Raw genomic sequence first — 26,573 nt, 5'->3', positions numbered from 1 at the left:
ATCCACTGCTGGAAAGTACAGTGTCACTTCCCAAAAGGAGACTCGGGGGGATCAGTGTGTCCTGGCACAGTGCACACATCACCTCTAAGTGCCAGCAGTCACCTCCCAAACCTCAGTCACTGCTTTCCCTCCGACCCAAGCACCTCCTGCAGCTGAACAGGAACCCAATTCCCACAGAGCTGAGCTGCTGATGGGAACAATCCCTCTGCCTGTCTGTGGCAGCAGGATAGTTGGGGCTGCCATCATCCCCCTCCCTGTGAAAGAGCAATGCCAAGGCAGGCTGGGCAACATTCCCAGGTTTTGTGGTGGCAGCCCAAGGGAAGGACCTACACCCCATTCCCCAGGGGCAAAAAAATAGGGGCATTTATTGGCCCAACAACAGAGCCACTTTTCAAGAGAAGAGCCGTGGATTGTCCACGCTGGATGCTCAGAGCTGCAGGGATTGTCACGGCTGTGCTGGGCAGCTCTCCCTCTGCCAGGGCATGAGTTCATGGAAATGCTGGTGTGGGGAAGCAGGACCAGCCCAGGCTGTGGGTGGGTGCCCTTGGATGCCAGAAGCAATTAAATCCCTGTCAGCTTTCCCAGCCAGCTCCTCCCTGGCCACACACTCAGAATGCCTGAGTCACAAGGGAGGGGAGGACGAGGGACACTCGGAGCATCTACTCCAGTTACACCAAGTGAAGTGCAACCTGAAGCTGTGCTCCAGGAACTCTGCCTCACTGGGGGCCTGTCCTTGGCTTCCTTCCCCAAAGCCAGGCCTAAGTAAGGACTCCTCTTTCCTGAGCCTGCTGCAAGCAAGAGCAAAGAGATGTTCACTCAGGACATTCCTGCACTCAGGAAGGTGACTGGGAGTTATTGGAAGGGACACTGGCCCTTAGAGAGCATCCCAGCTCTGAGCTGCCTGCTGAGCTGTGCCAGCTGATGAGCATCCAGGGAGTTGTCTGCAGCTGCCAGAGCATTCTACAGAGGTGCTGGCTCTGTAACTCCTTGGCAGCAGAGCAGTGGTGATGGACAGGAGGGTTCTTTCCTCCCTCTCCCCCAAAAGCACTGTTCTGCTCCTGCTTTTCAGCAGCAGAGTTAATAAACCAGGGTGCTAAAATCACTCTTTTGTCAACACCTTTCCATCAGCATGGCACCAGGCAGGAGGCTGCTGAAGTGTGTTAAAGCCTTTGTGATATGTTGCAATGCCAACATGACTGCTCTGCCCATCCTGGGGGGCTGGCAGCTCGTGTTTTATCAGTGCAAGGGGATAATCACAACTCCCCAGCCCCTGCACCTTCCTTGTCTCTCTCCCCAGGAAAGGATGAGAACCTGCCTAAGGGATCACGGAATGGTTTGGGTTGGAAGGGACTGTAAAGATCATCTGGTTCCAACCCCACCAAGGGGTTTTAGATAACACGGTGAAAACTGCAAAGAGAAAGTGCTGGCTGGTGTGGGGACAGACAGGGCAGGTGGCCAAGAGTGAAAAGGGAGCTGGCTCCGGGTCCCTGGTCTGCAGGAGGAAACACAGGGATGCACTTGGCTGCAGTGGGTGTCCCTATGAAAGCAATCTGCCCTTGGGATCTGCTGTTCTGAAAAGCTGCCACTGAGCCCTTCTCAAATCCCTGGCACCTCCAGGGACAGAGCAGGATGCAATCAAAGGCTGGTGAGGATTTCCCACAGGCACAGAGTGGCTGTGGCCCACCTTTGATACCACTGGAAGGAACTCCTTGTGACAGACATTTGGGGAGGAAGAAGGGGAAACAGAATTGTGCTTTTTTCCTGTGGCCTTTCAGCATATTCTTGTCAGGCTGCAGAAACTGGGGCTTTGAGCAGATCTACTGGCACAAGTTATCATGCTGGATATTTAAGGGGAAGCTGAAAAGCCATTCCCAGCCATTTTAGGAGCTGGAGATTGTTCTGACATCCTGTCTCTGGGGCTACTTTGGGAGGCAGGACATCTCTGCATGAAGCAGTTTGTTCCACTGTCGGCACAGCCGGGGGGTTCAGCATCATAAAGGTCAACCAGACCATCCTGGGAAGCACTGCTGGGTCACACCAGGAGACACTGGAGTGCTCCTTCCCCCTGAGACATGGTGGGCAACCCTCCAGCAGGTAAAAAAGAGACAGGATGTGCAGGGCTGGACCTGAGTTTCAATGGTTCGTGTGAAGCTCAGGGAGAGATAAGAAGCAAAGCCAAAAAACCCCAGACAAACCACTCAGGGAAGCAGTGGTGCTGTTTGCTCTCTGCTTTCAGATGCCTCCAGTTCTGCTCGTGCCTCCTTCATTGTTCCTCACGTACTTGGATAGAACTGAGGAAACCAAGCCCTACACAGAAGAACAGAAGTAAAATTGGAAGCCAGGGGAGCAGACTTCCTCCAGACAAAAGCATCCTGCTGCTCAAAGCCCAGAATATCTGCTTTGTCCCTGAAAAGCCCTCCTGGCTCCTTCACCAGCTTCCCCTCATCAATCTGGGCTGTTTCAGCCCCAGTTGTGATGCTGAGCCTGGGGCTCTGCTCAGCACATTTTGGAAAGAATTGCCTTTTGGCCTTCTGGTTTCTATTTTAAGCATGGTGACCGTGGTCCCATGCTGGCCATCAGCACTTACACCGGGATTCCCACCTTTTCAGCCATCCTGGATCCCTCAGCCTCCCTAAATCAGCTGCTGCTGAGATGTAGACAGAGCCCTCCACTCACACAGCACTCAGTGTTTGGGAGGAACAAGTGTTAGCAGAGTCCAGCTGGGAAATAAAACTCCTTATCCTTGTCCCAAAAGGAGCTCAGCCCCACAGCACACCCAGGGGCTGCCTTTCCTGCCAGAAAATTGGGCTTTACCACAACAGGGCATGGGAGAGAGGGAAGAGATCCAACTAGTTTTCTTGCAAACTGCTCTTGGATAGCTCCTATTTCTTCTTGGAAATGGCTTTCCCCTCTCACACTGCCTTTCCCCTCATGAGGTCTTGACCCACAGACAGGGAGGGTGGGATTGTCTCAGCTTTGGGCACAGATGCTGTTACAAAGGGCACTTTTCTTGCAGGCACCAGCTGCACTTCACCTGCTGCTGCACACATTTAATTTGCTGTGGGGTCTGACTCCATCCGAGCCAGATGCACCAGGCAAACACTCTGCTTGGGATATTCTGGCATTTGCTTTCTAGTCACAGCTTAGAAACCCAGAGAACAAAACATTAAGCCTAGAGAGGAAATCAATCAGTCCAAGTGTTTCAGAGCACCAAAGGGTTTTAGTTCAGGTTACAGGGAAAGGGTTCATTCAGCCTCCTGATTTACTGCTTTTTAATAATGCAATACTCCATATCCAACATAAATAGAGGGGTAAGACAGAAAACCCTTTTGCCTGGTTGCAGTTAAGGATGTCATGCAGCTGAATAAGGGTGGGAACACCTCTGCTATTTTTCTAGTTTGTTCTCAGTACCCAGGCATGGCTCTATGCCTGGGCTAGACCATTCCTGTCAGCACTTGGCAAATCAGGTTTCCTTGGGATTGCACAGGTACTGAGGGTGGAACTCACCTTGGTTTCTTGACGAAGGGCCCTTTGTTCATGGGGCTTTTTGGTGCTTGCCTTGACCATTTAACATCTCACTGCCCCTTGCCACAATTTTAGCCCCTCCAATGTGGTACCCAAAGGCTGTGATGAGCCTTTGGGGGTTGTCTCACCAAGACAGCAGTGATGGAGAACGGGGTTTGCTATGACCTGTGAGCTGGAAAAACACAGGTGGAGATTTCCTGGAGTACAAATGTTGCAGCTGCAGAATCCCCCCATTTCCACCAGAAAGCAACAAAGCCGTGTTTGTGCTGAACCATTTCACAGAGACTCACGGATTCCCAATAATAATGGAAAAGCTGCAGAGCAACAAGCCCCTTTTCTTATCCAGGAAAGACTAAAAGGATAGAACAGAGCAACCCACAGGTGGTGGAGGTTGTTCTCCCATGTAACTGTACCCCAGGGCAGGGCTGTTCACAACAGATGCACCATCTCTCCATCAGTCCTGCTGGACGTGGCTGCTCAGCAAAACCCCATGAACGTTCTGGAGACAAGGAAAATTCCCTCCAAAGCCTGGCCAAGCGTTCCTCTGGCACAACACATTTCCATGAGGTCACTGTTGGAGTTCCTCCTGTGTCTGGATCGTTCACAATCAGAAATTAAACACTTTCTCTTTGAGCTCATGACCCCCTCGTGTGCAGGATGTTTTACTAGGGTCTACCATGGGACATTAAGTGTCTTTGCATTCCTGCTGGCATCCTCCATATCTGCTCCAGGAGGATTTGGGATGCTCACTGCAGCACACAAGACGTGGCTCAGCCTCCAGCTTTCATGCTCCTTTCCAAAACTGCAACACAGGAAAGTCTTGTCATCCTGATTAACGATGAACCGTAACAAAAATGATTCCAGGAATCCCTGTACTAAAACTGTCTGCTTTTTGATCCACAGTCCTGGAAAACGTTTGATTCCTGTTTGGGGTCAGAGGTCTGACACAAGGGGTGAAAACATTGTGGTTTTGCTGCGTTCTGCTGATGAAATGTGGAGCAATGGGTGTCCCCTCACATCCAGGCACGAGCTCGTCTGAAGGGGCAGGAGAGAAGAGGGAAGAACCCCCCAGAATTTGGAGACTTGTAGGGAATTCCACACAGGGAGAGAAATCTTGATAGCCTACATGAATGATGATGCAAGCAATAACAAATAGTCTGGGGGAAAGACTGCAGGGAAAAGGTGCTTTTTTTTTTCAGTTTCACAGGTCCATTGTGCATCAATTTTCCTTGTTTACCCTCTGGGACACCTCTCCATCATGTTCCACGTGTCACCTCCATTCCTGACCAGCCTGCCACGGCCTCTCAGGAGCTTGTCAGTCATGGAGATGAGGAAAGGCACAGAACACACGAGAAGAGAAGCTCTGAGTGTCTTTTACTGGCAGAGTATCACGACAGCAACGTCCTTGACAGGTGCCAGGAAGCAGAGGCAGAAAGAGCCCCATGTGTGGGAGAACTCTCCAAAACAGGATCTGCCAGATTTCCTCTGCAGGACCAGGGATCAGGGCAGGCCCCACACTTTGAGCAGCCCAGTTTGAACACAGCCTTCCCTGCCACCTCTCCTGAACAGCAACAGAAACACCTGGAATTTCCAGCTGAATGTGCCTGAGGCTGACGACCCCTCCCTCCCTTTTTTTCCTGCCCTGCATCCCATCCACATATAAATCTGTGCACACAGAGCTCTCCTCTTCTTTGGAGAGCCAGGAGGGAAAATGCCTGTGGAAGTGGTAAGTGTTACTTCATTTCTTGGTTCAGCTGGGGAGGGCAGGAATAGCTGGAATTGCAGATTTTCAGTAAAGACCGGGATTTGAGTCCAATCATGCACAGAGATGTGGGTCAGTGTCAGTGTGAGTGCAGCTGTTGCTCTGTTGCTGTTCCCATACTCTACTTCTCTGAATGTTTAAGTGGCATTCCCTGTGACCCATCACATTTTTGGGGGGATTTCCAAGACCATTTCTAGGAATTTGCTGCAGTGGCAGATTTCCACGAGGCTAATTTGTTTAGCTTAGTGGACTTCACCTCCTTTCCAGCTTCTGTAATGTTTCTTACTGGATTTGATTTGACTCCTCTTTCCTATTGGGAAGTGAGGAGTGTGGATATGGCTCTGCACTCACATCACCTGCCTCCTCTTTCTTGACTGAAGAAGCAAATTCCTCTTGCAGAAGGAGCCTCCCTGGAAGGGTGGGGAGCAGAGGGGACATTTCTGTCCAATAGTGCCACTTATTTGCGGGGGAATATTTGTGCTCTTGTTGTCCTTTCACCACTGGGTCAGGCATTACAGCACCCAGCTCTGGAACAAAAGTCTCTTATCCCCAAAATAGATGGGAATTGTTTTGATGGCTTTGTAGGCATCAAGTCACCTCTTTCTTTATGGACTGCTGGAATTGCAGCTATTTCCCTGGTGTGACGTGGGAGGACACGAGGCTGGCAGGACTTGCAGTGAGGAAGAGTCAGGCAGAGTGTTTCCCAGCAGAACCCTCCACTCCCTCGGGCTTGTTTATGCCACAGGAATTCTAATCTGCCTTCTTTTGACTATAAACAGCAACTTGTTGATGGTAGGAAGTCTTTCCCCCCTTATTACTTTCAGATTTCATCCTGCCCTCTCAGAGCTCAGCATGGCTCTTTCCAGGAGTGAGTTCAAGTTGGATATTAAGGGTTATGTCCCCCAGTGTTGGCATCAGGTGCAGTGAAGCTCCTGCCTGCATTGGGTGGCTCAGGGTGGAATTGGTCCCTTCCCACAGAAACAAGCGACTGTTCAGTCCTTGGAAATCTCAGCAGCCCTCCTCTACCCCTTTAATTGATAAAATGACCTCAAACTGAGCCTGTGATGGTGAAAAGGGACACATGAGCCTCGCCAGCTCCCAAGGCTTGGTTTGTGAGGGCAGTGGCAGCCTTGCCCAGGGACAGAGTGTGCCCTGTTCCACGTCCTTTCCCTCCTGAGCTTCCCAGTGCTCCAGGAGCCTCACTGGCTCAGCTCTTTTGTGCCAGCAAAGTCAGCATGTGGATTGTCCCATCCTGTCTGTGGCTTTTGTGCACCAGAGCCTGGATCCACAAGGCACCCACACCTCCAGAACTTGATGAATGCATGGAAAATGAAGAATCGGTGCCTTGAGGGAGAAACTTGGAGCTGACTCAGAGATGATCCCATGCTGTGCTCCCTCTGTCGCTGCCCAGCATGGGGGGACAAGTTTCCAAGTGTTCCAGGAGCATGGAGTGAGCTGGCTGAGGTCAGCCGGGCCGGAGGAGCCCTGCTGACGGCACAGGGAGTCATTCCCTCTCCTCCCACTCACTGCCCGGCTGCTGGGCTGGCTTCACACAAAAAGGGGGATTGTTTCTTGTGCTCCGAGCTTTGTTCCTGCTCACGTGTTTTTGCCTTATTTTTGAGAGGGGGCAAAAGGCTCCAGATGCAAAGGGAGCCCCCAGCAAAGCCCACCTTAGAGGCAGCCCCGTTATAAACCCCAAAACTGGAGGTCTGTGCCTTTCTGGCAACCTAGACCAGAGAAATAACTGGAAATCCCTGTCTCAGACTGGTCCAGTTGTGCTCCTGTGCTGCAGTGCTGAACCTGTTCCACCCCAGCATGCCAGTTTTTGGGTGGCATTTATCCTGAAGCCAAGCTTCTCTAGTCCCAAAGGCTGCTGGCACGAGGGGGAGAACAGGAAAGCTGCAGAGCTGGGAGGGGAGAGGCTCGAGCTGTCACCTGGGTGTTGAGGCTGATGGAAAATCGGCCTCACTCCGGTCTGAATTCCAGGCTGTGAGCAGAGAGCAGAGCTTGGCCAGCTCTCCTGCAGCTGCACTTGAAGTGGGGGCCAGGCAGTCTCTCCTGATAGGAACTCAGCAGCCACCCTCTGCTTCCCTTTCCTGTTGTGGCTGGAGGGGCTGATGGGTGCTCAGAGGCTCATCCATCACTGTCTTTGCCTTGCTTCCCCCCACCCACCACGCTGAGAACTCCCAGAGCCTGGCAAGATTCAGAGAAGCCTCTAAAAATAGAGCACACCTAAAACACAGCTGATGGGAGCAGGAACTCTCCTGGAGGGGGGGTTGCTCTATTCCTGACCATCAGTGGGCTGTGGCTCCCAGGGCATGAGCTTGGGAAAGGGAAATAATGCCCTGGTGGCCTCTCCTTATGCCACCACTGCCTGAAAGGTGAGGCAGGGATGGATGAACAGCACTGTTGTCCAAACAAGCTGCTAAAAGTCACGATGGAGTTAACTGAGCCCTCCAAAACCCACCCAGCAGCGTGTCAGAGCTGCAGGGGCACGAGGCTGTAAAACTGCCTCAACAATTACTGCTGGGACTCAAAAGAAATTGGGGACAGAAGGTAAAATAAGCAAAACAGACGACAAAGCAGCCTCCTGGGGAGGGAATCTGATAGCCTTTGCTTTGGTTGTTTCTTTACTGGCTCCTCCCTGAGACACCCTGCAGACAAACAAGCTGGGAAAGCTGTCCAAATGCAGAACCTCCTCTGTGCAGGAGGCTTTCTTTGCCACGTCTGGCTCTTGTGTGTGTGTGGACATGCCTGCAGGATGCTCTACATTGTCTCTTCTCTCTCTCCCAGACTGACATGTTAAGAGCCTACAATTCTTGAGAGAGGCTGAGGGTTCACAAGGCTGAGAACTTGCTGTTCAGTGGGAAATAGCAGCTTATTGTGTCGCTGGAAATTCCTCAGGAAACCCAGTTCTAAGGAGATTCTCTTAAAACTGGCCTTTCCCAGTTGTCTGGGCTTTCCTAACAGGATAGAGATAAGGGATAAAAGTCAAGCAATAAGGAAAAGGATCCACTCCAAATAATAGCCTTTGGTTAAAAACTGACCACTACATCCAGACCTCACTTGTACTGCTTAGAAGTGGGTCCAATTCCTGGAGCTATTTGGCTTCCTGGCATGCAAAGAGAGGCTACAGTTTGAGTCCAGCTGGGAAAAAGGCTGGAGCTGGGCTATTTCTGACCTACCTGATAACAGGAGACATCCAGAAGCCTCTGAAAGAGCAAAGGTCCAAGTCATCGTTTGCTGTTTCTCCTGGTTTCCCCCTTGACTGTTTTGCCCTGTGTGGGGTAGCCTGCTCTAGCTGTGAGCAGTTAGGATGAGTCAAAGGAATTACAGCAGTTCCAGGCAGGAGAAAATGAAATCTCTGGGCTTGAGGTACTCTGAATTTAGGGTTGAGGTACTCTGAATTTAGGGTAGAGAGTCTAGGCTGCTCCTGCACTTCACCCCAGAAGTGGCTGTATTCTTGTGTTGTGTGACATTTTAGGATGCTTTGGGATAAAAGAGATCATCTATAAGCTAGACCTTACCTCACTGTGGAGTCATTCCTAGGCACTGGTCGACTCCTGAGAAACATAAAACTGGTGAATGCAGCAAGTAAACACATCTATTTTTGTAGTTTGTCTTCCAAGTCAAACAAAAATAAGAGATGACTTGAGGCTGGAGACTCCACGACACACTGTTAACTGAGAAGTGGCAGCACGGGGCCTGATCCTCTGCTGGGAGCCAGGCTGGCATTTCTGGGGGCAGGGAGTTGAAGTTCATGCCCTCTGGCCATGCAGCCTGGGGCTGTGTAGAAGCTGAGTGTGACTGGGGCAGTGGGATGAGCTGTGCCTGGTCATTTTGGGGGAAAACCTGGAGCTGGCTGGGAATGCTGTTGGTGTTTCAGTAGCTCTCAGCATCCTCTGCTGGGGTCTGGCCTTCCAGCCCAAGACCTGGTGCGTGGATTCCAGCTGGATCCCTGGCTCCTTGGGTATCTCCCCACCTGTGCTGGGCTGCACAAACCTGCCCTGGAGCTCAAGGGGAAGTTTTCACCCCCGTCATCCTCCTGGTGCTTGTGAAGCCGCTCCGCTTCCTTTCCAAATGGGGAATTTCCAAACTGCCATATATAGATTCCCCCAGCAAACAAACCCGCCTATGTGGAGCTGAAACAAGGCTGTGTTCCCAAAAGCCCGTGTTTGTTCCAGCTGCAGTCATTTGTCTCGGAGAGGATGTTGCATCTCTCCAGAAATTGTGGGTTGTTTACATCCCTGGAGTGTCACAGCAGCCACAGCACGACACCAGAACAAGCTGAGGGCTTGTGCTCTATAAAACCCTATAAAATATGTGTGTACCTGCCTGAGCCTCACCCAGCAGCACCACGACCAAACTGTGGTTGATTGGGGAGGGTGGGGGTGGCTTTCATTTGGGGATTTTTGTTTTTTCCTTCTTGCAGTTGTCAGTTGATCCTGAGCTGTTCTGTAACTTGGCACCTCGGTGCCTGGATCACCCCTGGGGGGAATTTTGGCCAAGTCCAAGGCAGGTGGAGAACCTGAACTTAGCAGTGATGGGGAGCTGAGCCTGAGCTGAGATCTGCAGCCAGAGTTTGAGCTCAATTTATGCAGGAGCAGATCTGGAGTGACACTTCAAGAGTGCAGGATGCATCCAGGAAAGAATCAGCATGAGCAGGCACCAGCCTTACTGGAAACAGGATTTGCCAATTACTGTAAAGTTTAAAAATAAACCTGAACTGTGTTAAGATCTAATTATTTTCCAGGCTGCTTTTTCCTGCTTCCACCTATCCCAGCAGGACCTACAGGGACATAAAGGCTGAAATCCCTCCAGGCTGCAGGGTGTGAGGCTGAATGGCATTCACATTGATAAAATGGCAAAAAAAGGGAATTATTCTAAGATGAGCAACACTTCCTTGGGAAGTGAGTAATGGAAGGAAATCATCTCCAGATACCCACCAGCCCTGTTCAAGGGGCTCTAGATGTGCATCTGAGAGCCCTGGGAACAAGACCCAGAGCATTTCTAGATCATTTTCTCAGAACAGGAGGAGAATGGGTCAGGACTGTCTGGGCTAGTTGATGAGAAGCAAATGGTTTGCAATGGAGCAACACTTGCTTCCTCCAGCTCATCCCTTTGGTATCCCAGGTCCAGAATCCAGCCAGTGTGAGAGCAGCAAGCAGGACACACACACTAGGAGAGAACAAGGATGAGACTGGACCAATCCTGCACTCAGCAGTGGCTTGGAAACCCTTTTACCTTCTTGGCTGCCACCATGGTCAATGCAGCAGCACCTGAATGGAATGTGAATCTGTGCAAAAGGAGCTGATGAATTTGCTCAGATTGGTGAATTAGACCATGGTGTGATTTGCTTTGCTTTGTAATTTTTCCCTGGAAGCTTCCTTGCCACGTGAGGCTGCAGACTGACAGCTCCTCTGCCACAGTACCTGCTCCTCCTACCGCCTCAGGACCCAGACTGGCACCTTTGAGGGGATCTCAGGATGAGAGCAGGGGTATCTCCTTCTCTTGGGTACCTGGGATAATGCTTATCCCAGCCTGTAGGAACCAGTGGATGATGCTGTCACTCATACAGGGCCACATGGGACACAGTTATTGCACAGCCTGATACTGCACAGCTCCTTTGTGATGCACGTGCTACCAGACTGGCAGGGAAACACCAACTAAGTGCCCAGGAAGTTTAATTAGTTGACTGAATCCATGGTCTCTCAATTATATCTGATTTCTTGGGCCTGTTCTGACTTTCCACTTGGAGGGTGAGTTTGGATACAACTTTTTTCCACCCTGCACACCCCTTGGCCCCTAACCCCTCTTTGCTTTTTTGGCAATCCCCGGGGGGGGGAGAAAATCAAACTGGGGGAAAATATTGCTCACTGGTTTCATAAATCCCACAAAATTCTGAGCATTCCTCCTCTGCTATTTTTCAGCCTGTCCTGTTGGTCAGGCTGAAACACTCCCCGTGTTAAGGAGGTGATGGTTGATGAGTCTCTTCATAATTAGGTGGAACTTGCCAGCTTTTTCCTCTACGAGTAACATCTTGGATCCGTCCAGAAGCAGCCAAAAAACCACAGGGAAAGAGGGAAAGGGGCTGTTGTCACCTGTAGCTGATGAGGAGGAGCCAGAAGCAGATCCATGGAGAGCAGGACAGCCGGGAGAAGGGTAAGGTTTGGTCTGGTTTGTGTTCTGGCTGATTCTCCCGCACAGGAGCATTGAGAGGCTGCAGCCAGTGAAGGCTGACCCTTGGGGGCTTTGGTATTTGCTCTCTGCCGAACTCTGAGCCCCTCCATCCAGCAAGACGTTTGTCACAGGTTTATCTTTAGGCGTGTGAGCCCCCTGTGACTCAGGATCACAGACCCGAGGACGTATTTAACACCACGCCGAGGGAGATGATCCACGGGCGCTCCACAATTCCCAGGATCGCTCCATGCCCTCTCCCAGCCCGGCAGCAGCTCCTTCCTGCAGGCTCTGTGACTGCACCAGCCCTTCCCCAGGGCACAGCAGGTCCGTGTGTCCCCCCGTGTGCCCCCCAGGCAGGGCAGGGACACGCTGGGCAGCACTAGGACCTGCGGAATGCTCCGTGCCTCCTCCCCGAAGATTAGCCAATATTCCCAGGGCAGGGCAGCTCCCCAGCCTTTCTACTTTTTTCTTTCCTTTATATACGTGTTTCTCCTTCTTCCAGCTCATTCCAGAGCAGAGAGCTTTGGATTTCTCTGAGCGTTTCCCTCCTTTTTTTCCCCCCCTGGCAGCTGGCCCGCTGCCAGTGTCTCGCAGGGCCAAAGTTTTTATCTGCGGGGATATATTTTTCGAACCAGCCCAGCTGCGCTCAGGCTGCAACCGAATCCCCCGCTCCTGGGGCAAAGCTTAACTCGGGGAGAGGAAGAGCAGCAGGGGTGCCGTGTGTGCCTCTCCTCCAGCTATTCCTGTCAAGATGGATTTATGACTCTAAAAGGAGTGGGGGGGGGCAGGGGGGGAAGGAAGGGAAATTGCCTCCAGGAGCCAGAGCTTACACCACAGCCCAGCGAAACACACGGGGAGGAGCAGCCGGGATCCCAAGGCATGAGCAGCGTGGAAGTGGCACCCCGGGATCTGGCGTACTATGACTGATCTTAAGCTTTTCATCTGCCTTCACAGAGCCCAGCTGTTGGATTTAAGGTAGTTTGCCCAGGACCAGGCTTTGCTATGTTGGCCAAGGCAGTGCTTTCTCTCGGTCTGTGGCTGCGGTTTGCTGCGGGACAGGACACACCTGAGCGAGGTGAGTGCCTGGAAAGGCGAGGCGTTCCCGTGGTGCTTTCCCCCATTTAATACCTCCTGCTCGTCAGAGCTTCTCCCGAAACCTTTTCAGAATAAAAGGTGAGGTTGTATTGATGCTTTAGGTGTATAGTTATACTTGTATAAAGAACAAACAAACAAACAAACAAACCTGTCTAAAATCGCCTATTGGAAATGTTGCCCTGTTTGTTTCCAGCAGGGAAAAGGAAACTATTTCAAAAACTTGCAGAGTTTAGTGTAATCATATGGAAAAAATCCTTGCTCCTCACTGTTACCTCTGTACTGGAGGACATGCGTTAAGAGAAGTAAAACCAGTGATTAACACTATCCTTGTCTTCTCCTCTTGCTAATCTCTGTAATTCAACCATTACAGTTTCTCTTTAAAATGCTTTCTCTTGGATACTGTTCGTGGAAAACGACTGTGGGTCAGTCCTGCAGAACTGACAGTGGGAAAAGGGATGTGGAGGAGGTGAATGTCTCATTCCTGGTCCCTGCACTGTGCTGCTGGGCAGAGACTCATCCCACACCGTGATGGCTGAGCTGGTGCAATTCATTTTTGAACTGCCTTTTTCCTCACAAGTAGAAAAGGTTCTGTGGCTGCAGGGCTAGTGCTGGTTGTGTCTGGTTTTCACTGCACCTGGGAAGTACAATCCAGTGGGAAAGGAGAGTGAACCTCCTGTCTGTGTGGACAGGAGGTCCTCGGACTCAGCACCTCAGACTGCTGGGGTCTGATTCTGTTTCTGGTACCCAGAGCAGGCTGTGTGCGTAGCTCAGATCTCCTTGCAGGGTGCTGGATCCTGTCCCTCACTGTCCCAAGCTGGTTCAGGAATGGTACTGCTGCTTCTGGCATTGCCACAGTGCTCAAAGTCCACGCAGGCAGCCGTTATTCCTATTGTCCTGCCACTCTGCTGCCCTGGGAGTGTATGTGGCAGCTTCCCAGCCCGGGCTAAAAACAATGCTCAGACCTTCAGGGCATGTGACAGAGCAAGCCACAGCATTCCAGAAGGACTGTGCCTTGCTCCAGAGGCAGAGGTGTGTGCTGTGTTACTGCTGGGGAGTGAACCTGCTGGGGGGGGAGATGCCCACCCAGCAGCTTTTTGATGTGGAGCCTCCTCAGCTCCTCTGGGTGCTCCCTAAGGCAGCCCCGAGCGAGCAGCTGGCCTGGGAGGGCTCCTGGGAATGGGATGGTGCTTGTCCAGAGGTGTTGGGATGCTGTGCTGTGATCACACACCGAGAGGGGCTGTTTGAGAGGTCAGGATGCATGTCTATAACCCTGTTTCCTTAGAACTTGACCAAAGGTGGAGAATTGTGGCTTCATTCCAGCTGCAGTGGGCAAAGGGAAGAAGCTGCTGGATGGCCAGTGGTGCTTCCACATGCTCAGGAATGATTAGATTGTTCAAGGCAGTGGGTATTGATTTCAGGCACCAAGGCACAGAGTCAAGGCAGAGCATCACACGGTTCCACCACTTTCCTCTTTGGGTCCAGGTTCAGATCTCTGTTGCATCAGTGTAAAGTGTGACCATTTGATAGTCTGAGCTTTGATAAATGAAATCAGATTGTCATTACTTGGTTACTCTGGACAAGCATCAGCTGAAAATGATGGGGATGTTGCCATCCCTGTGGGGGCAGTGAGTGAAAAATAAAGACTTGACCCATCCATACCCACTTTGTAGGGAGCCTTTACTGATCTCTGAAGCACAGCTCAGCACCTGCTGTAATTCCATGATTCCAGAACTCTTGAGGCTCCAAATAAAAGAGCAGAGATAATGAAACTCCTGAAAAGATCCTAAGAGGTGGCAGCACAGCTTCCTTCCTGCTGTTGGGATTTGTCTGAAGGGCCGTTTCTCAACCCTCAGCCCGAAATCCGTGGCACAGACGAGCTGGAACCTGCACAGGCAGTTTGGGCTTTTAGTCACACAAGTTTATTGTGCTTGGTGGGGCTCAGCTCCTCAATCAAGTGTGTGATCAACCCCTCTCCCCTGGCACAGCCCTCTCTGGCGTGGTTTGAAGTGTAAAACCCCTCCTGGGGTGGGACACCTCTCTGTCTGGGAGAGGTGGTGCCTTTCCCCTCCTGCCTCTCACTGTGATCCAAAGGGGCCACAGGGAAGCAGAGTCCGTGTTCCTCAGCCTCCAAACCTGCCTCCACTCACAGGAGAACTTTTTTTTCCCTCGCGTGGCCAAACAACGAGATGAGAAGACAAATGTGGAATGTCAAGCACAGTTAACCAAGACAGGACATGATCTTTTCTGGCTGTAATTATGCTCCACGAGCTCCAAGCCCCACGTAAATCAGGCGTGTGGCATGTGTTCAGGTCCCAGCTGAGAGCAGGGGGAGCTCTGGAAGCGGATGTCTCCTGTCAGCATCACAGGGAAGTCTGGCCAGCTGTTTTTCTCCTGGAAAAGCCAACAGGCAGCACCGTGTCTCCATAGTGACGTGTTGCTCCCCTATCAGCCCCTTCCAAACACTTCTCTGCGTGGCTGATGTGAGTTTATTGACCAGGCAGTGACAAGAGGATCCTGCCCTGTGCTCTCTGTCGTTCCCTGGAGTCAAGCAGAGCGCAGGGACCGCAGTGATGGGAGGTCTGCAGAGTTATTCCAAGCGAAGACCTGACAGGCTCATGGATGCCTCTTCCCTCCAAATCCCGCTGGAAGTGAGAGATCCTCACTTGGCACGCTGCCAAATAGCCAATCATCTCCCCGTCTGGAGCGAGGGAACTGCCCGAAAACAGCAGCCGCTTGCGTAAGGCAGGGATTTAGTGGCAACCAACCTCCACGGCCCCACCTCTGGCACGGATGGCATGTTTGGGTTGGATGCGGGACAAGGGGCAGGAGGAAGGATGAGGGGAAGGACGAGGGGGTGCCCAGTGGCTTTGGAAGCGTTGCCACGCTCCCGGTGTAGCGAGAGCCTTTGTCTCGATTTTTTTTTTTTTTCTTTTACGGGTCCTTTCCGCTGCCAAAATCTGAACGGGAGCGACTTGTTTGCCTCTCATGCAGGGCTGAGTGTTAGGTAGATGGCGTTTGTCTGCATGAAGGATGAGGCTTCTGCTCCACCCACAGACAGTCCCTTCAGCTCCAAAATACACCCTGCCCACCACTGGGTTTAACTGTTGGTTTTGTTAACCAGTTGTTAATCAATGCTTTCTCCCCTGCAGGCAGAACCTTGTGGAGTCAGGCTGTAGCTGTTCCTAATTAACACAGCTATTCCCAGCTATGCTTAAAGGATGGCAGTGTTCTGCCCAGCTCTCTGGGTGCCCCAGAGCTGCAGGGTACAGACCAGAGGGCATGGCTGTGACTCTCCTTTGATGTCCTTCTCTTTGAATGGGGTGTTCCACGCTGGTTTTCCCAGGGGTGTTCCCTCTGCAGGTCGTTCTGGCAGCAGTGAGATTTCTGCTTGGGTCTGTTCCCTCGAGGTGAACTCCAGATTCCCCTCCCAGGGTTTGTACATGTGACCCTGTTGTTTACTGCTTGTGAGCAGTGTCCTCTGGCCGCTGCCCCCCGCCCTGCCAGGGCCAGGAGCTTTTACAGCTGTTGGTTGCAACATTTGGGAAGTGAGTGACGCTCCTCAAACCAGTGAGGAACCACGATGTCCCCCAGGGAGGTGGCAGCCGTGTTCCAAGATCTCTCCCTGTGTCCTGCCAGCCAAGTCAGTGGCTTGTACTTCTGCCAGCAGAGAGAAAATAATAGAATATGCTGAGTTGGAAGGGACCCATCAGGATCATCCAGTCCAACTCCTGGCTCTGCACAGACACCTCAGCAATCCCACCCTGTCCCTCAGAGTGTTGTCCAAACACTCCTGGAGCTCTGGCAGCCTTGGTGCTGTGCCCACTGCCCTGGGGAGCCTGTTCAGTGCCCAACTACCCTCTGGGGGAAAAACCTTTTCCTGGTATCCAGCCTAAACCTCCCCCCCAAAAAAGCAGAGAGCTCTGCCTTGCTTGTGCAGCCAGAAGCCCTAAACAAAGCCCTGCTGGAATGCCAGTAGGAGTTCTGGGAACCAGTGGCAGGGTCCTGTGGGTCACAGTTCAGCTCCACTGCGTGATGTGGTGATGAAATGGCAGTTGCTGCAGGCACACAGGAAAGCTCACTGGACTTCACTTTCATTTTCTGCTCAGCTCTCAGTGCCAGGTCACTCTGGAGGGTGTGTCTGTGGCACAGGGCTGAGCTGTGCTGGGCACATGGAATTGGCTGTGATCCAGGTGGATGGCAGGTCTGCCTCCTCCTGGCCTCTCTAGATTAGTCAGAGGATCAAAGAATCACAGGATGGTTTGATTTGGAAGGGACCTTAAAGATCATCCATTTCCACCCCCTGCCATGGGCGGGGACACCTTCCACCAGCCCAGGTTGCTCCAAGCCCCGTCCAACCTGGCCTTGGATGCTTCCAGGGATGGGGCAGCCACAGCTTCTCTGGGCAACCTGTGCCAGGGCCTCCCCCCCTCATAGGGAAGGATTTTTTCCTAATATCTAATCTAAACCTATCCTCTGTCAGTCTGAATCCCCCTTGTCCTGTCACCACAGGCTCTTGTAAACAGTCACCTCCAAGTAACTTTAACCTTCTCCATTTCTGAAGGCTCCGCCTGATTTCTCCTGTTGTTCCAGGAGGTCTGGTGGAACTCTGCCATCTCAGCAAACACCTCTCACTGAATTCTCAGATTTGGCACAGAACAACCAAGCTTTCCTGGCAAGTTTTGGGTTCACATCCCTCCTCTAACACTCTTCCCTTTCCCTTCCAGGTCCCCGGCCGCCTATTTCCAACACGGAGGGGGACCTCCTCTTCCTGCTGGACAGCTCTGCCAGCGTCTCCCACTATGAGTTCTCCAGGGTCAAGGAATTCATGTGGGACCTTTTGCAACCTTTCACCTTCGGCCCCAGAGATGTCCAGACCAGCATCATCCACATCAGCACCACGCCCACCATGGAGTTCCCGTTTGACCGGCACCCGTCCGGCGGGAGCCTGCGGCAGGCGATCCGGGACACGCGGCAGCTCATGGGAGACACCAACACGGGCAAAGCTCTGTCCTTCGCCAAGGAAAAGCTCTTCAGTGGCGAGGCTGGAGCCCGGCCAGACGTGCCCAAGGTGCTGGTTTGGGTGACGGATGGTTTCTCCACTGATGACATCTCGGAGCCCATGCAGCTGCTGAAGGACATGGGGGTGACGGTGTTCATCGTCAGCACGGGCCGGGGCAACTACCTGGAGCTCTCTGCTGCTGCCAGCCAGCCCCCAGACAAACACCTGCACTTTGTGGACGTGGATGACCTGCCCATCATCACCAAGGAGCTGCAGGATGGGATCCGAGGTAGGCTGGCGCGGGGCTGTGGTCACTGGGAGTTTGGAACGGGGCTGAAGATGAGTTCAGATGAAAAAACCACATGACAGTGCCAAACAACCCACAGGGAATCTTTCAAAACACCCGTGTGTGTGGGCAGCAGCACAGTCTCTCTCTGCTGGTTGCCCAGATAAGCCCAGCACTAATTTATTTAAGTGTTAATGGAGATGAGTTAATGCCTGGCTCTGCAGGGCAGGCAGCGGGAGAATCCCCGAAAACCAGTGGTTCTCCTGGCTCACAGGTGCTGCCCTTGCAAACTGTCCACAGTGCTACAGGTCCAAACATAAACCAGAGCTTTTGGGAGGTCTGGGACAAACATCTCCACTCCCCTTGGAATGTTCCGTGACTGAGTGGGACAAATTCCCTCTTGGAGATGTGTTAGTGAGATGAGTTTGTGTTTGTAAGGAGTTGTTTAGTCGGTAATGAAGGAAGGAGGCTCAGGCAGGGTATTCTCTGGATTCCTTAAAAACCCCACAAGCCTTTGAAGTGAGTCATGCAGGTCAGGCATCTGTACAATCCCAGCAGAGCAGGAAAATGCCCCCACCTGCACAGGCTGTTAACCAAAGGCTTCCCAAACAGGCAACGATTCAACCTCAGCAGGAGGTTGCTGACTGTGGGAGCGAGGTGTCTGAGCCCCTTGAACTTGATTTTCATATTCAGGGTGATTTTTTTTTCCTCTAAAACGTGTGTCTGGCTGGCTCTGTGCCAGCTGATGGAGGTGGAGGACACAAAGGTGTTTCTCTGGGGTTGTGGTGGTTGCTGTGAGAGGGAATAGGCAGCAGGTCAGATTTTTCATCAGTCCAGGTTTTTAAAGCATCCAGGAGAGGGTCTGAGGAGATCCAAAGCCATACTCTGGGCCAGAGGACAGGCACTGGGAAGCCAAGGGCAGTATCCCCTGCTGACCTGCATTCAGCACTGCCCACGGGGTGTTCTCTCCACAGCCCATCACTGTGGGACTGCCCTGACTGCAAAGCAGCCTCCCAGGTGCCTCTGGATTTGTTTGGAATGCTGAGAGAGTTACCATGACTTTGCAGACTTTCCATGGATTTTCTGGAGGTTCTCTCTCCATTGGAAATCCTGATTTGATTCCTTTTTTGCCTTTTGCTCTGTGAGTTGGTTGGAGCTGGGTTTAGTGTCCCAGTAACCCTTTCCACAGAATCTTCCCTGTGTAGCAATTCCTTCCTGTTTCCAGCGGTGATCATTTAACAAACCACACACAGGGACTGTGTGTTCTCCCCCAAACACCCACTTCTCTCCCATACCTGGGGCAGTGCCAACAGCCCCTCTCCTGTACCAGCCACCACACAGACCCCCAGATGTTTTGTTTCAGTGGTTATTTAGTTTCTAGAGCATCCTGGATCCAGATGGTATAAAACAGCATCCCAAAATGAGAAATCTCCTGCAGCACAAGATTGTCTTGAAGATCATAAGGTCTGCAAGGGTAATAACTACTCTGCTGTGCCTGAGGGCAGCATTCTGTGCATCTACCAGGTCTAAAAGCTACTAGTCTGGGATTTTAACGGAAGGTGAGATTCCCACATGAATCCAGGGATTGGATGCTTTAAGGAAAATACCAGATGTTGGCAACATCACCTGAGTTAACCTTTCTAAAGCCACATATGTCCACTCCTCCCTGCCTGGAGGAGGCAGCCCTCAATCCCCACCCCTCCTGCTTCTGGCCCCTGGGAGAGTAGGGACAGGCAGGATCCTTGGCAGGCAGAAATTAGAACCTTCCAACTGTGGAATGGCCCAGACTGGTTTAATTGTCACTGCTATCTTATCCTTCATCTCTTGCTACTGTTAAAAAACAGTGAAGCCTTTTGTAGAGGCACAAACAGGCTTTGTCAAGAGTTGCTCTCCTCCTTTCCAGGAATGGAGTGTTCTGTGCCTGCTCCACAGACACCCCACCACAAGGGTCCCTGCCAAGCTGCTGCTGCTGCCTCAGGTGGGCTGAGAACCCTCTGTGGAACAGCTCAGTCTCCACTGAGAGAGACATGGTGGACCCAAAATAGTGCCAGTAATGCTGCTACGTGGAAGGGGTGCAAGACAGCAGGGACTGTGGGTGGATGTGTGTGTTCACACCCTCTCTTTTTCCTTGGCACATGGTCCCGACACAACAAGTCTGCAGAAGGCAGCTGCCAGCCAGCCTGGCTATGGCACAGCTGGCTCCTTCCAAGTGGGAAGGAGAGGGACTCGGGCCGGGAAGGAGCACAGGCTCTTTCCACTGCATCTTATATATCAGTATGTACCCAACAGATGGCATTTGGTGCTCTCCTGGGGAAGGACCAACCTTGTGAAACCAGGGCATTCCTCTGAGGTGACACCAGGTTCTGTGCTTGCACCCACTTGCTCTCCACTCAGCCACTTGAACTGACAACTGCTGACTTGTTCCATCCTCAGGCTCCACCTTCTGAGCCAAGTTTTGCAGGAGCCCACGTGCCCAGCAGGCACAAAACATCAGCCACTTCCCATGGGTACTCAGGTCAGGGTAACACATTTCTGATCTGAAATGAAGTCCTGGATAACTTCTGGTGCAGTGAAGGCTTCACTCTGAGTCCTCTGATATTTTCACCTGGAATTGAATATAAGCAGGTGACCAGAGGGAGGGATCTCAGACCTTGAATGTCCACCCTGGTAATGGAGGAGTGTATTCCCTCCCTCCCAGAACCACAATCCTCCCCCATCCGTATCAAACCAGAGAACTAAAACCGTGAAGCAGAAGTGGTTTGTCCCAAATCCCTGCAGCAGAGAGGGGACCATGTACCCAGGGCTGGAAAGGTTCACTTGCTGCCTGGCTGCCTCTCTTATGCCCCTCAGGAAAGCAGCAGCATTCCTGCAAGTCTGATCCTGACCTTGCCAGAGTTCAGAGGATGCCAGCAAACTTGTGCCTGCAAAATAGTACTTCAAAGTCACCAAGAGGCAGGAGATGGGAGGAAAAGTGTGTCATGAGTGTTGCTGGATCCTGCCTGGGTATAATACAGGAGATTAACTTGCTGCTTCCCTCTGGGAACAAGGTGGTGCTGGGAAGCACGCCATGGACATCTATTTTCTGGGGATTATTGCCCTCTTTATGTGCTTAAGGAATCTGTGATCTGGCAAGGAGGGGCAGAGCTGTTTGCCGTGGGCTTCCTGTGCCCTGTCCCTTTGATGTGCCCGATTTATTCACAGTGTCCCTGAGCCTCCAGGCTCACTTATTTCCATTCCCTGAGCTTTTGGCAGGACTTTTGGCACTGAGGCCTTTCCTCTGCTCCCTGTTCCTTCGTGGCTTGGCCACTGGTGTTTTGTGGGGCTCACAGAAGGGTGCAGTGTCCCAGGACCTCTGATCCTTCTCCCGGCCTCTCCACGCTCCAAGCGGGTGGAGTGCTGCTGGCTGGCAGCATGTGGATGGGAGGGCAGGGCATGGAGCAGGCAGGGAAATGTTCCTGCCTGCCTGGGAGAGCCAAAGAACAGCTCAGAGGAAAAACTGAGGCTGTTTTACTTGGTACAGGGGAGTTGGCAGGGACTCGGAGCGGCTCGGAGGAGGAGAAGCCGATCCTCTCCCTGTTAAAGGACAAGTCTGGGAGTGCAAAGTGACCCCATTTTGCAGGTCTGGGCAGACTTTTGTGCCTCTTTTTTCCTCTGTGCAATGGGGAGCCAGACAGAACTACCCACAGGACTCTGTGAAGGATTTGGGCATGAGCTGGAAGGTTCTATCATAACGTTTCAGGAGTGACACTGTGCAGAGCAAATGCACTTCTTCAAGACTCAGGGTGCTTCTAAAAATTCTTTAGAAACAGAAGAGCATCTTTGTGTTTTCATATGTCACTCTCCTAGAGAAACAAAGTCTTATGTGTTTCTGCCCCTCTGGAAGATCAGAGAACAGTGGAATTCTGCCCGAGATGGGCTTGGGAGGCCACGCATGTGGGAAGGGTCAAGAAGCAGAGGAAGCTGGGGGAGCTGTGAGCATCAGAAGAGGTATTTGTGCCTGGCATTTGGGGTCTGAGACTCAAAGGTAGCATGAGCCTTGAAGAGAAGCCTCTGTGCAGGGGTGGGGAGAGGTGAGACGGCACAAGAGGGCTCTGAATGTTGAATGTCACTGAACAACAGTGCTCTGTGAAACCTCGTGGGCAGTGACCTCAGCTGGGGTGAATTCAGCTGGCTCAGCAATGCTGGGCAGTCCCCAGTTCCTGCCCCTTCTTCCTGGCCACTGGGCACTGGCAGAGAGCAGGGAGAAATGTAGTTCTTCACACCCTGGGCTGCTTCACACACAGGACAGAATTCAGTGGTTTGGCTTTGCTGGGAGGTGGTTTCCACAGGGAGCTCAGGATGGGCCACACCTTGGTGACTTCAGGGATCAGCCAGTGCTGCTGCCAGCTGCATCTCCCACCCAGAAGGGCTGGGATTTCAGATGTTCCATGTTCTGTGTATTGATTCCTGCCCCTGTTTCCCTTGCAGATGTTCTCCAAGCCAATCGGCTCCACGCAGTCGATGTCACCTCAAGCAGCTTCCGTCTGATGTGGCCCAAGCTCCTCTCCCAAGAAACTGGCTACTACACCCTGGAATATGCCCCAAAAGATGATCTAGCAAGGAAGAGGACAAAGCAGGTGTCTGGGGCTCACACCAGCCTCGTGCTGAGCAACCTCGCACCAGAAACCACTTATGAGGTGGCCCTCATTCCTGAGTCCAACGTCCACTACTTCCCTCCCCAGACAACCAGGGTTACCACACTGGCAGGTAAAATGTGCGAGGCTGCAGCAGCTGCTCTGGGAACAAGGAGCTCCCTGTCTCCTATCTGGAGGCTGGAGGAGCAGCTGGGGGAGAGGAGGGTGCTGGAAGCAGGTGTACGTGACTGATGGGAACTCTGTGTAAGAGGGAAGGAGAGGGGGAGTGCTCGGAGCAGGAACCAGTCCCTCTGTGCAGACCAGTCATTTGGGCCAGAGAGTAACTTAGATTTATGCTGGATGGCAGCGTGCAAAAAGGTGGCACACTGAAAACCTAAGCAAAGCCAAGGTGGACTTGTGTCTGATATTAATTTCTTGTGAGCAAGAACAGTTCTGGCTGTGTAATTCTGGCCAGTCTATGCAGCACAGGTAGAGAAACCAGTCTCTTCGGGCTGAGTGGGGTTGTGCTGACTTGGGTGACTATCAACATCCACTTGCTGGGTTGATTTTCTTCCACCTCCTGAAAGCCAGCTATGGTGTGGGTCAATTATGCTCCTCTGACAGCATCCCTATGCCTTGAATTACATCCTCACTCACATCTCTCTTCATTTCTTCCAGAGGAAATAAGCCCAGCTCAGGTTCTCATCTCAGAGTCTGGGCCACGCAGCTTCCACGTGAGCTGGGCTCCCACGCTGGACAGTGTGATGGGCTACCAGGTCCTGTATGGACCCCTCCCAGGGAACTCAGTGAAGGTGCTGGAGGTGGATGGGAGGCACAACAGCACCGTGGTGGAGAATCTGGCACCCAACACCACCTACCTGGTGACAGTGACTGCAATCTACAGGTCGGGGAAGGAGAAGTCCCTGTCAGCCAAGGCGTGCACCCAGGAAGGTGAGTGAGCAGCAGGGAACAAGGAGGCAGCACAAGGAGCCTCTGGAGTGTCCCTGTGTCTTTCCCACCTGCCTCTAGGTGAGGCCAGAGAGCTCTGAATCCAGTTACTGGGGTGGGATGGCAAGGGGAAAGCTGCAGCTTCTGATGCTGTGCCATCAGGATGCAGCAGATGTGTGAGGACTAAAGAGAATCAGACACACACATGATGGATGGTACAGGGGGTGCTGATGCTGCTGGTTCAGCACAAGCAGAATGGACATGGATCTCTCTAAAAGAGAAAGAAAACTGCCTTTCCCTCCTGTCTCCTCAGTGTCTGTTCGTTGTGATTTAGCGTTCAAGGAGTAAAAATTTAACCAGCAGAAGCTTCTCCTTTGAAGAAATACCTGTAAAGGTATTGCAGGAGGCAAAGTCCAGCTCTTATCAGGGCTCAAGAGTGAGGAGCTCAGGGAATGACAGAGCTGAGGGTGTGGGAGGTCACAGTCAGTGCCTAATGGTGCAAACAAAAGTACTTTGTGCTGCACAAAGTTAAGGACTAATTAGGCCGAGCTCCTCCAGTGTGGAGATGTAGAGTTATGTTGGGTCTGTGCATCTACCAGGTCTAAAAGCTACTAGTCTGGGATTTTAATGGAAGGTGAGATTCCCACGTGAATCCAGGGATTGGATGCTTTAAGGAAAATACCAGACATTGGCAACATCACCTGAGTTAACCTTTCTAAAGCCACATATGCCCACTCCTCCCCACTTGGAGGAATCAGCCCTCAGTCCCCACCCCTCCTGCTTCTGGCCCCTGGGAGAGCAGGGACAGGCAGGATCCTTGGCAGGCAGAAATTAGAACTTTCCAACTGTGGAATGGCCCAGACTGGTTTAATTGTCACTGCTATCTTCATCTTCAACTCTTGCTACTGTTAAAAAACAGTGAACAACAGAAAACAAAGCCCAGGCTGGCTGGCAGCCCCTCCTCGGGGCGGGGGGGAATAGACACACAAATGTCCCACAGCAGTGACACGGATCTTCTTTCTCCAGAGGGCTCCAAAGTGAGGCACCTTCGCTTCGAGGACATGGGCCCCAACACCCTGAAAGCCTCGTGGGACTCTGCTGACGGGCAGGTCCTGGGTTACAAGGTGCGGTGCCGGCGGCAGACGGGCCCGTCCTCGGTGCTCAGCGTGTCCCCGCGGGTGCACAGCGTGCTGCTCACGGACCTGGCCTCGGGCACCACCAACAAGGTCTGTGTGAAGCCCGTGTACAGGAACCAGCCCGGCAGAAGGCTCTGCCGCGTGGTGCACATGCAGCCAGGTGAGCTGGGGGGGGGCAAGGCACGTCCTGGGGGCCCTCAGCCCAGGGTCCTGAAGGGCCCTGATGCTCCAAAACCAAACTCCTTAACACCAATTTGTAGGTGTTAAAAAGGGCGTTGGGAGGAGAGCTCCTCTCCAATGACAGATGGACAGGGCTTTTTATTACACTTTTTATCACACACTGTTCACGTAGTCATTAGATGGTCTTGCTTACTTAATACATATTCATTAGTTTGCTTTATGTAGTCACACCTCTATTGGAAGTCCTTTTTTCGGTCCTTCTGGGTCTTCTTGCTTGTCTTGACCTCAGTTCTTGAGCGGATACAGCATCGTAGTATTTCACCCCCAAAAACTGTAACGTTTGTTCTTTATCTTGTTTGGGTACACAGAGCTTAGTTTATGTGCTGTTTGTTTGAGTTACATCCCTTATCTAATTCTCTAAAGCTTCTCTAAGATTATATTGTTCCTTATTTGGGGATTCCAGGATATTGTGAGTAAAGTTTCTATTTCTCCTGTGAGCCCTGAGGTGCTGGAGAACCAGCACAGAGGAGCCCTCGTGGCTGGAATATTCTGTGCTCATCAGCTGGCTTGTCATGGGGCTTCATCACAGCACCAAACTGACCAAGGATGGGCTCTTTTCCCCTATTTTTCGGAGCAAGACTCCTCCTAGTGGAGCACATGGCAGGCAGGAGGAAAACTGTACAGTGCTGGAACTACTTTGGGATGCCAAGGGTGGGAATACTGCTAAAAGCTGGCATGGGCATTGGAAACACTGTTTAATTTGGAATAGGATGAAGTAAGAGCCGAACAGAAGCTGTGTGGCTGTGCAGAAGCACGGCCTTTTTCCCAGCAAGAGGCTGGAGGGAGAGTAGAAACGACCACAGGGGCGAGATCTGTGACTCAGTCAAATTTGGAGAAGGGTGGATAAAGCTGACATTGTATTTCTTGTGTTCTTCCAGTTACAGAGGCCCAGGGGTACAGGCACAGACAGAGAGCGTGATGGACTGGAGTGAACTGATTCCCAGCAGAACAAGGGATCCTGCTTGGACAAAGACTTGGACGAAAAGGAGGGGTCAGGGGAAGCTCAGAGATCATCTCCCAGCCTGCACTGTCCCCTGAGGTGTCCTGGTGGTTGAGCCCAAAGGTGTCCTCAGCCAAGTTCTCTGAAAGCTTAAAGGTTTGGCTTGGCTGGGTGGAACAACCAATCTGAGTAATAGATCCCAAATCCGTACCCTCTTTTATATAAATATGCCCAACAAATAACAAACAGAAGGCAAAGTGGTGAACCCTCACTCTTGCTTGCTTGCTGCCTGTTCTCTATTTATTAAATGTCAATACAGTTTTATTTTTGCAGCTTCTGAGCACGTTCTAGACTTGACTGTTCACTGCCCTGGCCTTTCATTCAGGGCACTCTCAGAAAGATTCCATGTGGCCAAATCCATTCCTGCTCTCAACAGCCACTGAACCTGGAGTCTGAGAGAGCAGGAAACTCAAACCCATGGGAATTTGCTTTCCCAGTAGGTTACTCCAGAGCTCTGAGCCCTCAGCTGAGCTCAGGGAGCAGCAGTGAGTCCAGAAAAGCTGGACAGCAAGACCATCTAGAGCACTTATTTTTGTTTCTCCTTCAAATGCACACCTCCAAACAGCAGTGCAGCCCTGCCTGGATCATCACCACTGCAATCATTTCACCAAATTGGATGTGAGTCCTGCTGTCAGAGCAGCTATATGGAGATTAATTAGCCTGTTCTGTGACTAATTACAGGCAATAAGTCTCCAGCACTATCATTCCTCTGCACACACCTAGCACATATTTAGTGTCTTGTCCTGGGCTTCCACCCAGTGCTAAGCTTGAGCTACACTTAAAAGTCAG

The 26,573-nt window shown here is 51.9% G+C and overlaps 1 protein-coding gene across 1 annotated transcript; it reads left to right on the top strand.

The window, feature by feature from the left end:
- The first annotated feature begins 11,921 nt into the window (after positions 1–11,921).
- On the top strand, positions 11,922–26,048 carry VWA1 (von Willebrand factor A domain containing 1). The gene is made up of 6 exons (XM_064678422.1): positions 11,922–12,542; positions 17,287–17,850; positions 22,315–22,593; positions 23,139–23,411; positions 24,435–24,704; positions 25,663–26,048. Exons 1-6 carry the CDS (start codon positions 12,470–12,472, stop codon positions 25,701–25,703), a joined length of 1,500 nt encoding a protein of 499 aa, XP_064534492.1. The 5' UTR covers positions 11,922–12,469; the 3' UTR covers positions 25,704–26,048.
- Positions 26,049–26,573: the final 525 nt, after the last annotated feature.

Source organism: Pseudopipra pipra, chromosome 22, assembly GCF_036250125.1.
Source record: "Pseudopipra pipra isolate bDixPip1 chromosome 22, bDixPip1.hap1, whole genome shotgun sequence".
Lineage (NCBI taxonomy): Eukaryota > Metazoa > Chordata > Aves > Passeriformes > Pipridae > Pseudopipra > Pseudopipra pipra.
The sequence above is the reverse complement of the archived record's forward strand: the minus strand, read 5'-3'. Positions and strand labels throughout refer to the sequence as shown.

Coding starts and splice junctions, on each gene's coding strand:
- VWA1 (XM_064678422.1), top strand. CDS start 12,470: ATGTTGGCCAAGGCAGTGCTTTCTCTCGGTCTGTGGCTGCGGTTTGCT. Junction 12,543..17,286: donor ACAGGACACACCTGAGCGAG/GTGAGTGCCTGG, acceptor TTTCCCTTCCAG/GTCCCCGGCCGCCTATTTCC. Junction 22,594..23,138: donor CAGGGTTACCACACTGGCAG/GTAAAATGTGCG, acceptor CATTTCTTCCAG/AGGAAATAAGCCCAGCTCAG.